Genomic DNA, 12,482 nt, shown 5'->3' with positions numbered 1-12,482 from the left:
ATTTCCAGAAAAAAAGAAGAAAAAGATTAACAAGCATTTTATAAGAATGTTGTAATTACATTAACTATCAGGAAGAAAACCTATTCTGATATCAAGAAAATACAGCCCCCTTTAAAATTTCACAAAAATACCCAAAACACCTTAACAAGAGAATTACGAATATTCCTATTCTCACCATATGGAAAATGGTTATTCTAAGAGCAAGCACTGTCTAAACAGCAAAATGGATCCTCTGAGGTAAGCTGCTCTAAGGATGTCCTTCCCTCCCCTGAACAAAGAAAAAGCCTGGTGTTTCAGGCTTTTCAGAACTTGCTTTACAGTTCCCTGACCTCTCAACAGCAGAGGTAACAAAATTTTGTGCACCACAGACAGAAAAGTACTCGGGTATCAGGAATCAACTATTCCCCTTAATTATTAATGTCAGTATGTGGCACAACTGGGGCTGAATGTACAGCTTTCAATACACACAAATGTTTAGATTTCTTTTAAAGTGATAGAGAATTTAGTTATGTAATAAATCAATATTTCTAATTAATTTGTGCCCTAAACTATAACACAACATAAACTATTTTTGAAAGCAAATCTATGTATAGATTATTCTAACATCTTTCCTTAAACAGAAATGAGAGATTGAAGATTTAATAATTAAGTGATTAGTATAAATAAAAGCCTTATCATACCTTTCTTTTCAAATTCTGCCTTATCATAATTTGGCCTCAGTTTGGCCCCTTTGTCTGCCAGCAGTGCTACAAGTGCCTGAGTAACCACAAAGTTTGGAGAAGTTACAAGTTTGTTTTCTTCAGCGATTCCTCTTAAAAAGCTTGGCAAAAATTTCCGTTGAATTGGATCATCAACTGTTGTCAAGTTTACACCAGTTGCTGCAGAAATCAAATTCTGAAAATAATAAAATAGAATAAATAACTAGAACAAACAAACAAACAAACCACCAATCTTGAAAAATGATTATATTTGGAAAAAAATCAGAGTTTAAAGTTTGACAAATATTTTGGTAGAAATTCTCAGCTCCCAGTTCCACGTGCAACATGGAATTTAATTCTTCTGACCTGGGGATTGAATACCTGGTCTTAGTGGAACCAGTCATTCAGATCCAGGGATCAATCAATCAACAAACAGTCTCAAGTAACCACATACACCAGCAAAAACTAAGGAGCTTCTAGGAGAACTTTTTATGAATTTTTTGTGTCTGAGTGTAGGTTGCAGTAATGTGTAATCAACTTCATTATTCCATCCAAAAACTTGTATTAATCCATGATTATATTTCAAATCTCAAAGAACAAAACAAGTAATTACCCTGATTGCATGTAAGTGTCTTCACATGCACGAAACACCACAGCATTTCCACAGCTGTAGATCATCTCTAAATACAAACAACCTATATTCCACAACTGACTCAGTTAAAGAGTCGGAGAGGGCAATCTCACAGTTTAGAAGAAAAAAGCACAACTTATAAATATGGACAAAAGGGAATGCTTAACCTCATGTAGAAATAGTTCAATATACATACCATACCTGCGTACATAACTGCACCAGAAGTTTAGCAGCACTAGGAGTGTTTGATGCCAAACAGCCCACTGCTGTGCTCAAGTAGGCAAGACATGATATAGGCTTGCTTGTTTTGCTGTGGATTCCTCTAGATCGCTCTGTTGAACTTGACACAGTGCATGGACTTGTGGAGAGTCCTGCTCTCCCTGCTGCAGCGAGGCACATTAAACGAACCAAAGTTCTTATATCTGTTAATCCCAAGGATTCAAGACCAGCTGCCAGGCTACAACTGGAACCACTGTCAAAAATGAACAGAAATGCTCTTGTTTTTTTAGTGTATTTATAAGTAAAATTGTATTTGGACAAAACTATTCCCAAACCACTAGTGAACACTGCCTGCTTGGTTAGCTGGACAGTATTATCATTCAGGGGAAAAGGGAAGAGACAGAAACAAAGCTGTAGCCTCTCTCCACTCCTCTTAAGTTAAGGGTGAAGATTAAAATATAAACATATATATTTTTATAGTCTTGTCCTAACAAAAAAACCCTAAGTTTAGCTCATAAACGACGTTATATGGATAATTCATGTTTAGAATTACGCTATGGTAACACACGTCAGGTTTCTATGACTGCTTCACATCCTCATACAGCATCAAATCCTACACTATGTCTTCTTTCCTACAACGTTTACCTTTTATTTCTAATACTTGTCTTGAACAAAAGCCAATTGGAAGATACAGAATCATTATGTTTTGAGTGGCTGATGTTACTGGAGTCTGCTCTCAATGTAAGACATTGCAGTATCCTTCATGAAGTTTGAAGACAGGGTTCAAAGGAATAAAATCAACAGAAGTTGCCCTCTTAATAATATGAATTAAGTACATAAAATGAGCATCACTTTCCCAAATGAATTATAAAAGTGCATCTACACCAAACAGTACTACATAACTAGATTAAAATGAAAAATAGTTTTGCTAGGAATGCCACAAACCTGACAGACAAAAGTGAGAGTGCTCTCATAACCATAGTTCTTGCAAGGAGGACTTGTGCAGCAGCTGTCACTCTTCTTAAGGCCATAACACGGTCATGTGGATTTACCAGGGCAGCTGCTTGTTCTCCTAATGTTATTCTGCCAGAAGAGCTTTTTTCTATAGAGCCATGACAACCTTGGAAATAACAATTTGTGTTAGTGTTTAAAGAGCAAAACCACATCATACGGTAATAAGCACAAAAGCAAATCTGGCACAGGTTTTTTAAAAAAAAGCTTCAGTTTTCAGCATATCAGAAATATAGAAAGTGGTGATGACTGAGCAGAAAATACACTTCTAAAATTCTACATAATTTAATTATTTCTTTTTTTCCAACACTTGATAGGTAACAATTTGACAATACTGATGTTAATGCTAATTCCTCTGCTTCCCTTGTCCATTTAAAGGGATCTACAAAGTTAAATGCAGATCCTGCATTTCAGAATTGGTGATTTACTGATCATCATAAAGTCCATGAATCTCTGAGTTGTGAAAAAACATGCTACTACCATTCACTGCAAAACTCTGGTCACAGTTTTCTTAGTAAACCAAAGCTTCAAGTCTGTCAACAAAAATGCCATGCATACCTCACTGACTTTTATAATGAAAGGAAAATTAAGAATTTGTATTTGTTTCCTTATGAAACAGGAAAGCAGGAAAGACTGTCAAAATATTTCTGCAACACCCTATAAAATCACACCAGAGGGGATGTGTGTCTTCTTTGAATTAAATTCATATCAAATTTACCTATTTGCATCAATGTTTCTTCCATGCTGTTGGTGGCTGTCACCATTGCAACTGATGCACCTAGAGGGTCACTGTCAGGAAACTGCACAGGTTCAGGTACAATACGTCGATCATTTAACCCAAGGGGTCCAGCCAGTAATTCAAACTCTTCTTCTCCTGTCAGCTTTTCATCCTCATCTACATCTAACATATCCCAGTCTTCTAGAATTGGAAAAATACAATTAAATGTAGCTTCAAAATCTGAAAGTAGTAAATAATGTTAGCTAATTTTAAAAAAAATACCAATATGGGGAATAAAATATGAATTGCAATCTGCAACTTAGTAGCCTTGACTCTCATCTTCACGTTTTGCCAACAGCAACCTTAAGTAAATTAGAAAAACAAAACGCCCCTTTTGCCCCTCTTCATTAAATCTGGTCTTTTTTTCTATCACACAAATTTCATAGAAGATTCTCTGAGGCATCAATCTAGCTGTTTTTTAAACACAGAAATAAGAGGTCACTGTATCTAACAAAAAGACAATTCTAAAATCTGGAATACATTAAGAAGTATGAACATACAGTAACGCTTTAAATCATGACATCAGACACATATTCTAAAGGGCTGAACAGTAAAGACAGATACTGGAGTCTTCTCGTGTTCATATTTATCAAAAAGTATGTGCAAGTTCTTAGGTCATAATTGTACTATTCAGGCCTTTGTTTTTCCTTCCCATACCCCCGTTTGCACCCCCATCCCATAATTGTAATTAAATTATGTACTCCATTGACTTCCCAGACATTTACACAGACATCAATTTAGATTTTCTTCTCTTTCCCTCTCTGACTCACTCTCCATAGAGTACAATCTCAACAGCTTTTATCTGCTGGAAAAAAACAAAAACTTGCCCTTAAATTTGGGAACACTCACATTTAAATCTACACATGTGGCAACTCATATGACTGTGATCATACAAGCTACAAAAAGGCCCAGATTCAAAGTATCACCTGAGAAAAATTTTTTACAGTAATCAGAAATAATTTGTTCAGGTGTGAAAGACATTATTGAGATACTCTCAACTAATAAAAAAGTAGAAGAGTAAGCCCAAGGCCAAAATTTCCAGAGGGTAACTTATGCTAATTAACCTCTCCTAAAAAGGCAGCTGAAGAAATGTGTTTGAATGTTAGACTTCATGTAGACTGAATGTAGTTCAAACTACAACAGCTCATTCACCAAAATTAATTACAGCAGATGAAATACTAGGGAAAAAACATCACTGATTTATTTCCATCTGAACTTAAAAGCAACAGTGAAAGCACTAAATCTAGTCTGAAGGTATCTTCAAGTAGAGTTTCATTATACGTTTATTTGCATTTATGGAGAAATAAAAGCACTTTAGAAGTATTCAGCATCTTCAAAAAATCTGAAAACCTACCTTCATAGACACTGTCTTGTTTACCTATTAAATCAGGAGCCTGGCCTTTGTACCTAGTAAGGAAAAAAAAAGAATGGAAAAAAAAACAATTAAATGGCTTCAATCATTTATATACATGCATACCAATTTTAAACCTGGATTACTGAAGGTTACTTTACTGTTATGTAAATACATATACGAGTTCTGAAAATAGCAAGATAAATTAATAATGTATTTTGCAGTATGAATGTGGAAAAGGTCCATAAAAATAATGGCATATTCAGAAAAAAGTTTTTTAAGATTTGCAACAGGAAGCAAAATTCCAAGAAATAATTCCTTTTTCCATTAAAAAAAATTAATGAAGACAAACAAAGACTTCAAGCCTCAATTAAAATAAAGACATTAATTCCACTATAAATTTGTATTTCTTCATTCAATTTCTTAAAATTCATACACTAGTTGATACTTTCAACTAGTGTATGAATTTTAAGAATTTAACTCAACTTTAACTACTTTTTTTCCTTCACATACAGTGTTCCACTGTCTTTTATTTCTGTACCTTTCTGAAGTTGATGTTTTGGATTTACTCTTCAGGGCTAAGTATTTCTCTCTGCAGACACCACACAATAAATAGTAAGGATTTCCACTTCCACATTCACCACCAAACCATCCATCCACATAGGAACCATTGCTACGATAGCCCTGGCGGTTGGCACTACGCCCGCAGCCTGGATGGTTTCTTTTCATGTGTTGATTGAAGCTGACAACGCTTGATTCACACAGTTCACAAACCACTACTTCTTCTCTGTCTTCAGATTCACAAACATGCTGCGTAATAAGATTCTCACGTTACTTACAGAGAAAAACATCTTCATATTAGATATTAAAAATATGCCAATGTTGCTAAATGGATGTTTCTGCCCATTTCTACTACACAAAGTAGAATGTGTATGGTAACTCTGCACAAGGGCAAAGCAGAAGTAGACAACCAGATCATCTCAGAAGAGAAAAAACATTAGGACATAAATTTAAAATTTTCCTATTTCATTTCAGATTTGACTAAAAAAAAAAATACTTGACAGTAGCATTTCTCACACATAATGTTGCTAGTTTACATTTAATACTGTGTTTAAATTACCTTGTTCTTCTCAGCACATGCATGAGACTAGATTATTAAGGAAAAAGAATCCATTGTTTCCAGACAATCAGTCTTTACACTTACTGTGCAAAAGAATAAGCTGCATCAATACATTCCATGACTCTATCTGAATTTATAGCTCGTTCTTCTAGAATTACTGTTATGTCCTAAGTGCTTTCATCAAAATGCTCCAGTGAAGCAAACTCTCTGAAGATTACACATGCATACTGCATCTTGCTTCCATATCAGAATCAAGTACTGTTACAATTAGGAGATGAAAGTTTAGTTTTGTGGATTTGTGGTCATCATCTTGAGATGGATAATCCAAAGATTAACAAACCACAGTTAATATGTTTCTCTTCCATCTCAAAAGTACTTTGAGTAAGCTATACAATAACTGAATGAGGACTGTGTATAAGTCCTTTTCAGATGTTGACATATACATGACATAACTAAATTAAGAGGACAAAACTGATTTAAGTACAGATTATGTTGCTACAGATGAGTTTTATTATTATTATTGCTAATGTTATTATTATTAAATAAAACAGAATTTCACTGCCAGACAATCTGGCCTAACTTGCTTTTTAAGTACTATCATCTAAAAAAAACCACTAGTACTGTTGTCATCTTTCAGGGAAGAGGGCAGGAAAACTAGGTACATGAAGCAGAGGGTAAGAAACACACGAAAGCATTATTCTTAAGCTAAAAGTGAAGCTACAGAACACAAGATTTTAGCATTGCTGGCTTTTAGTAAGATATTTTAAATTGATATATAAACTTATGCATGTTACTTTAAATTAAGAAATGCAAACATGCAAAGAGCAGTAAGTTAAAGCAGCCCCCGCTGCAGTCACACACACCCAGGTAGGCCAATCCAATACCTCTGGGATCCACATTCCCAGAATATCATTATCACTAGCCAGGTCTTGACCAAACATAGCTTCCATTGCTTCATCATCAAGGTCAATTTCCAACTCCTCATCCAAGTTGAAGTCATAAAGAGCCCCTGGGTCTTGCTGCAAAGATATCCCTTCTCTTCGACTCTGATTTCTGTGGGCCTGTACAGAGCGGTATAATCCCGCTCAAGTGAAAAAGAAAACAGTACTTTTATTTTGCATGTAATAAGCATAAATCCACTTTCAGCTATATTTTTCCTCGTTTTTAAATTCAGATAATCACGATTTTCTCTCACCACATAAAACACTTAATCTAAAGACACACAGACATACATATGCAAAGGAGACTTGTGTAACTTTCATACTAGATACCAATACCCATCCTCTTCATTTACTGGTCAAACAAAAAATCTGGAAGTCTTTTAGAACACCTACCAGCACGTGCTAGCAGTGTTCGGGCAGCTAAATCAAATTTGTGTCTTCTTGTTACAGATGACCGACTTCTAGAAGGAGGTCCACTTGCAGAAGCAGCATTATCCACATGATCCATATTATCAGGGCTACAAGAATTTGTAATCAACAGGTAAATCAAAAACAGTTTTAAATAGCTGCATGCAGTACTAGGGAAAATATATTATGGTCATGTTTTAGGGAAGACTCCACTCATTCACAGAAGAAAAAAAAAAAAAAGCTTGGAATTCAAGAATTTTCCTTTACAGCACATTCCTACTGTCCTTTTGACCATGAGATTCACTTTAAGAAGTGAGATGCAGCAATACTGCCACAGTGCCTAAGCTTTCCAGAAACATTAGAAGAACACTCACTTTATGCTGTGCCAAGTTTTTTCCTAACCTACATTTCTTTATTTCTTTGTTAAAGAAATAAAATCAGCACTTCTGTCCCTGCATCAGTAATTCCCTCAACAAGTAACACTTATTCATTTATTTTTGCCACTTGAAATCTGCGAGTTCTCTGTGAAATTGCATTCTACCCAAGACAATTAATTAAGAAAACCTATAAATGAACAGCTCATTAGATCATGAATAGTTCATTAGTATCAAGGAAGCTGAACAAAAGCGTTCTCAAAATACACACTGCAGTTCTCACCCCCACCTTGTTAGCAAAAAGCTGGTATGATCTGCAGCAAGCATCACTTAATGTAACTACTTTTAGGATTAGAATATGAAGTAAAATCTTTCTTACTAGATTAATACATTGTTTAGATCTAAAGTTGTGAATATGGCTGAGAACGTAAATCTCAGCTCAACTCTCTGGACAAAACAAAAATTTCTTTAAAAGAAAAAACGTAGGAAGGTAAATGTTCATGAATATACTGAAGAAAAAAACACTAACTAACAAACAAAAAACACTCTCCAATGAATTTCTGCTTTATTACTACTTATATCACTGGTAAAAATGCAATCTGTCTTCATTTTTTTTGTTCGCTCTCTTTTTTTGAAGAAAGGACACTCAATTACATTCTTCTCCAGCTGTGTGCATATACAGTACAGAAAAGTAAACACATAGTGCAGACGTAATTTAATATCCTTGCTTTTTCTAATGTAACAAAATGCAGAAACGGAATTACAGTGTTTCCCATCAGAAACCAGACTTTCAATTCCAGCAAGAGATTTTAAGGTATTAGAGGAAAACTACATTTTACCTTTCACTAAAGCCTTCTTCTATTTCAGTGGCATCAGCTGAAGGGATATCACCTGGTGACTGCAAGTAACAATGGTCACCAGATTTTCCACCACTTCCAGCGACTATGGCCCCATGTCGTGCATCTGCAGTCACATCTGGCTGAGGTTCTTCATCATCTTCATTTCCAGGGTGCTCTATCATCCACATAGCAAGCACTGTGATGTTCTGCGCATCTGCTTCTCCTCTGGCACCTGAAAGCATTGAAGTCACTGTTTAAAATTGTATTATACTGTGTATATAATATATATAGCATATATATATTAATTATATTAAATCAGTGATGGTAAAAAATCCATTTTTTCTCCCAAATATTTACAGAACTGCAAAACTAAAGTACGAAACACAATGTTTTCCAACGTAATACTAATCTATTTTTTCAGTTTAAATTGATATCGTTATTGATTACCTGTGGCTTCCATGGCTTTTGCAATCTGCCTGAGGGAGAATCCCATTTCTAACAATGGAACAGCAATGGCAGGAGGAGGAGGAGATGTTGAAAGTCGGCTGCTTGGATCAGACAAAGCTTAGAAGACAGAAAAAAAAAAACAACTAGATCTTTCTTTACTTTTTTCCACTTCAGCAAATCTCAATTCTGATTTGGCAAAGATTTGTTAGCTTCAGATAAGGGAGCAACTGTCTTAACAACTTTTCTCACTGTTACTTTTCAACAGAAGGTAAGATACAATGAACTCAGACACTGTTTATTCTATTTAGTCCCATTTATATTATGTCAGCCTCTGTTCAATCAAATAGGACACTCATAATATTTAAGGAACAATTTCTTTTGAAGTACTTCTAAGGAGTTTGCTTCTGTTTCAAATTCTATCAAATTATCTATTTGATTTATATATAGGTAGACAAGATGAAAGTTACCCTTGCTTGAAACATCAAGATTCCAAAATGTTTTGAGATCACATTAATACCCATTCCTCTTAAGTAAAGATCTCCCTCCGTGTCTAAGATGCTGGCGTATATCCAAAAATCTCTGCAGATTATAGCTATTATATCAAAAAATTTCTTTGCAGATTGTGAGTATTCTGTCCAAAGTGACTCAAGAGTCTCTAAAAATATTACTACTCAAAAAGTTTCACTGAAAACATAATTTCCTCTGATCAACAAAGACACTAAATATTCTGACAAACACTGTTGTAAACACTGCATAATGATCCAGAAGCAAGTCATCTCATCAAAAAACGAGAGATGAAAATGGAGCACACAAATTGCTACAAGTGAAACAGCAGAAAGAAACAAACTGAAGCATGGATGTAAGAGAAAGAATAAGAGGATAGACTGTTTCTCAGCACCAAGTAAGAAATTTGAAGAATATACTTTAACTCAGTCTATTGTATTCATTTAAATACATGTAGGTTACTCTGAAAGTAATGATTCCTATTTATTTCCATGGAAACTTATAACAAAGAGCACAATAAAGTTTGCATGGCTATCTGGAACATGGTTTTCTTTCATGCCACTGTCACCACTGCTGAAATGCACCACGCTGCCTCACTGTGCTCACACCTACTGTTTAGTCTCCATAAAGGTTTAGCAAGTGTTGATGAACTGTCATCAGGGGACAATTTTTTTCTGCTTGGAGAAATTCAATTCCACACCTTTGCTTCATACCCACTTCCAAGTCAGACTCTAGTACATCAGACTGCATCACAACAAAACAAAGTGGAATACTGGTGGAAAGATTTAACCTCTACTGCCATACCACCAACTTCCACCTCTGATGTCATGGACAAACAAAATAAAATAGAAGGCATTACTTTCAGAGCAGCCCTCATAAAACATAGACATATGCTTTGGATCACATGACAGATCTCTAGCAGTCTGGGATTCTCACTCAACAATTTGCCCAATTCCCTTGTTACTCCATTCTGTATGCATACTGGAATGGAACAGATTTCAGTTTTAAGAAGCAATGTGCAAGCAGTAGTACAGTCCTACCTATGAAGAGATGCCTCCCATTACCTTTACAATTCCAGGGAGTCTCAAAAATGCCTTAAAAAACTATACAGAACTTGTGTGAGTTTACAGCTGTCCATATTTCTGCGTGTATTCACAGTATACCTGTACGATTCGTAGGCCTTGCAGACTGGGAATCAGGAGAAGTCAAACTTTGTCTCCTCCCAACTTCATCTGAAGGAGAAGTTGGTAAAGAAGATATCGGAGGAGTCTGAGCACGTCGTGCAGGCAGTACAGTTGTAGTAGGATAACTGGAGAACATTTGCCTTTAAAAAAAAAAGTATATACTTATATGAAAAAGAGCAACCCTGAAAAAGATCTGACATATGAAATATATCAAATTAGACCACAACTTGCCATGTGCACCCTACAGTAACTGAATTTTGCAAGGGTAAGGAGTAATACTACATATATTTAGGGGAGTAGGAGAGGAACCCTGTAGCAACAACTCATTCCAATTTGTTTGCCTGGACAGTTAAATTCCCAGACATGCACCTAAAAATACCTCACAGACCAAGGGCAGTCCAAGGAGAAGTAAACTCACTTCCCCATTTCTACATTACATACTGAACTCAGTCTGACTAATCATTCCTTGTAAGGTATTTTACTTTTGCTGTCCTGGTGATAAGACTTTGTTCTGGCTTTCATCAAACTGCATCTGCAAAACCTCTCAGAACAGAGGTCAGACATGTCAACAAAAGTGATGAACTCAGGACTATATTCAGCATAAAGCAGATTTTCCTCCACATCTCAAATAACCTCTGCAAATTAATTTAGCTTCATTTCAGTATGCGAGGGTAGGATGAAACAAACAGGACTGTGGAGTTGCTCGCAAACTAAGATCTATTCTACTATGAACATCAACTATTTCACTATTAATTAAAATGCAGAAATGTCACTGACTTGTATTTTAAACTGTATCAAATAAAAATGAGAACAGAAGAAACGTATTTCCTCCTGCTCAAAAGAACTTAGATGCTATACATACATATATATAGTATATATAAAAAACTCAGCAGCCTTCTAGTTTTAGAAATGCATGTCCTCAAAGTAACAAACTTAACTTTTTATTTTGTGGAGGCAGCTCTTAACAGCTGTTAATGTTTTCAAAACCTCAGGGAGCCAAAGACATACATGATATGTAAGTAAGAAAACATTTTACCTAAGAAGACTGAGAGGCATAACACCAGGAGATTCAGAAGCAGGAACAGTTTCAGTATCAGTTACTGGAGTAGTAGCAGTAGTAGTATCCTCCAGAGAGCTGCTCATGAAAGAGGTTGTGCTGGAAGCAGAAGGGCTGGTTGTAACTGGTGTTTGGGCTTGCTGAGACTGATCACCTTCTTCCACTTGCTGGTCTACTTCTGCAGCGGAAAACAGACAGTACAGGAACATTAATGAAACTTAACACAGGAAAGCAGTACTTGTGGCTAACCTTAAAAAATAAAAATTTCTCCCCTAATAAAGAGGTGTACAGAAACTCTAATAACACAAATACCTCTGCCAATTACTCATGGACTTAAGTTAACAAATTGGTCTCTTGTTGTCATACCGATAACAAGGTGAAGAGTAAGTAAAACTTTCTAATCTTCAGAGAAACCATTTACTTGGTTAGAGGTTAGACCTTATGATACTTACTGTTGTAACATTTAGGATTATTATGTTAGGCAAAAGGGCTGATCAATTACAAAGCTGTTTTTAACTTACCGGCTTAAGTAATAGATTTTTGAAGGGTTTTTTAGTTGATTTCTAAGAAATACATAAAATAGTAAAGAAGCAAACAGCACAGGGATTATCTTTAATATCTTAAATAATTTTAAAAAATACTTTAGATAATTAGGTATTAAAAAATACTGTAGATAATTCCTTTTTAAACTGATTTAAATCATTTCCCCAAAGTCTCAGCCTGTAATATACACCTTTTTTTTTTAAGACAAACAGGAATGATACGTGTTCTCTCTTCAAGTTCTGCTAGTTCAGTGCCAAATATCTCAGGAAAATAAACAAACAAAACCCAAAACTGATTCACAAATTCTCATGAAGAGAAACAAAGTGAAAGAACTCTCAACATCATCTGTTAACTTGACCGTGTACAATCTTTTTTTT

At 35.3% G+C, this 12,482-nt stretch overlaps 1 protein-coding gene across 3 annotated transcripts in view; it reads right to left on the bottom strand.

Moving 5' to 3' along the window:
* Positions 1-11,786, bottom strand: part of LOC100538796 (probable E3 ubiquitin-protein ligase HERC1) — a 34,283-nt gene extending 22,497 nt beyond the window's left edge. For 2 of the 3 annotated variants that reach the window (XM_010717325.2, XM_010717327.2), the window contains exons 1-12: positions 11,542-11,786; positions 10,485-10,645; positions 8,818-8,934; positions 8,371-8,602; positions 7,143-7,267; positions 6,672-6,892; positions 5,230-5,498; positions 4,692-4,744; positions 3,278-3,478; positions 2,494-2,668; positions 1,531-1,801; positions 681-894 (exon numbers count right to left, since the gene is read on the bottom strand). In XM_010717325.2, coding sequence (XP_010715627.1) covers positions 681-894; positions 1,531-1,801; positions 2,494-2,668; positions 3,278-3,478; positions 4,692-4,744; positions 5,230-5,498; positions 6,672-6,892; positions 7,143-7,267; positions 8,371-8,602; positions 8,818-8,934; positions 10,485-10,645; positions 11,542-11,771 — 2,269 coding nt within the window. In that variant the 5' untranslated portion in view covers positions 11,772-11,786. The remainder of the gene's footprint in view (positions 1-680; positions 895-1,530; positions 1,802-2,493; positions 2,669-3,277; positions 3,479-4,691; positions 4,745-5,229; positions 5,499-6,671; positions 6,893-7,142; positions 7,268-8,370; positions 8,603-8,817; positions 8,935-10,484; positions 10,646-11,541) is intronic. The other variant, XM_010717326.2, reaches the window with a different exon arrangement.
* Between the last annotated feature and the right edge of the window lie 696 nt (positions 11,787-12,482).

The sequence above is a fragment of the Meleagris gallopavo genome, chromosome 12 (genome assembly GCF_000146605.3).
Source record: "Meleagris gallopavo isolate NT-WF06-2002-E0010 breed Aviagen turkey brand Nicholas breeding stock chromosome 12, Turkey_5.1, whole genome shotgun sequence".
In the NCBI taxonomy this organism is placed as follows: Eukaryota; Metazoa; Chordata; class Aves; order Galliformes; family Phasianidae; genus Meleagris; species Meleagris gallopavo.
The sequence above is the reverse complement of the archived record's forward strand: the minus strand, read 5'-3'. Positions and strand labels throughout refer to the sequence as shown.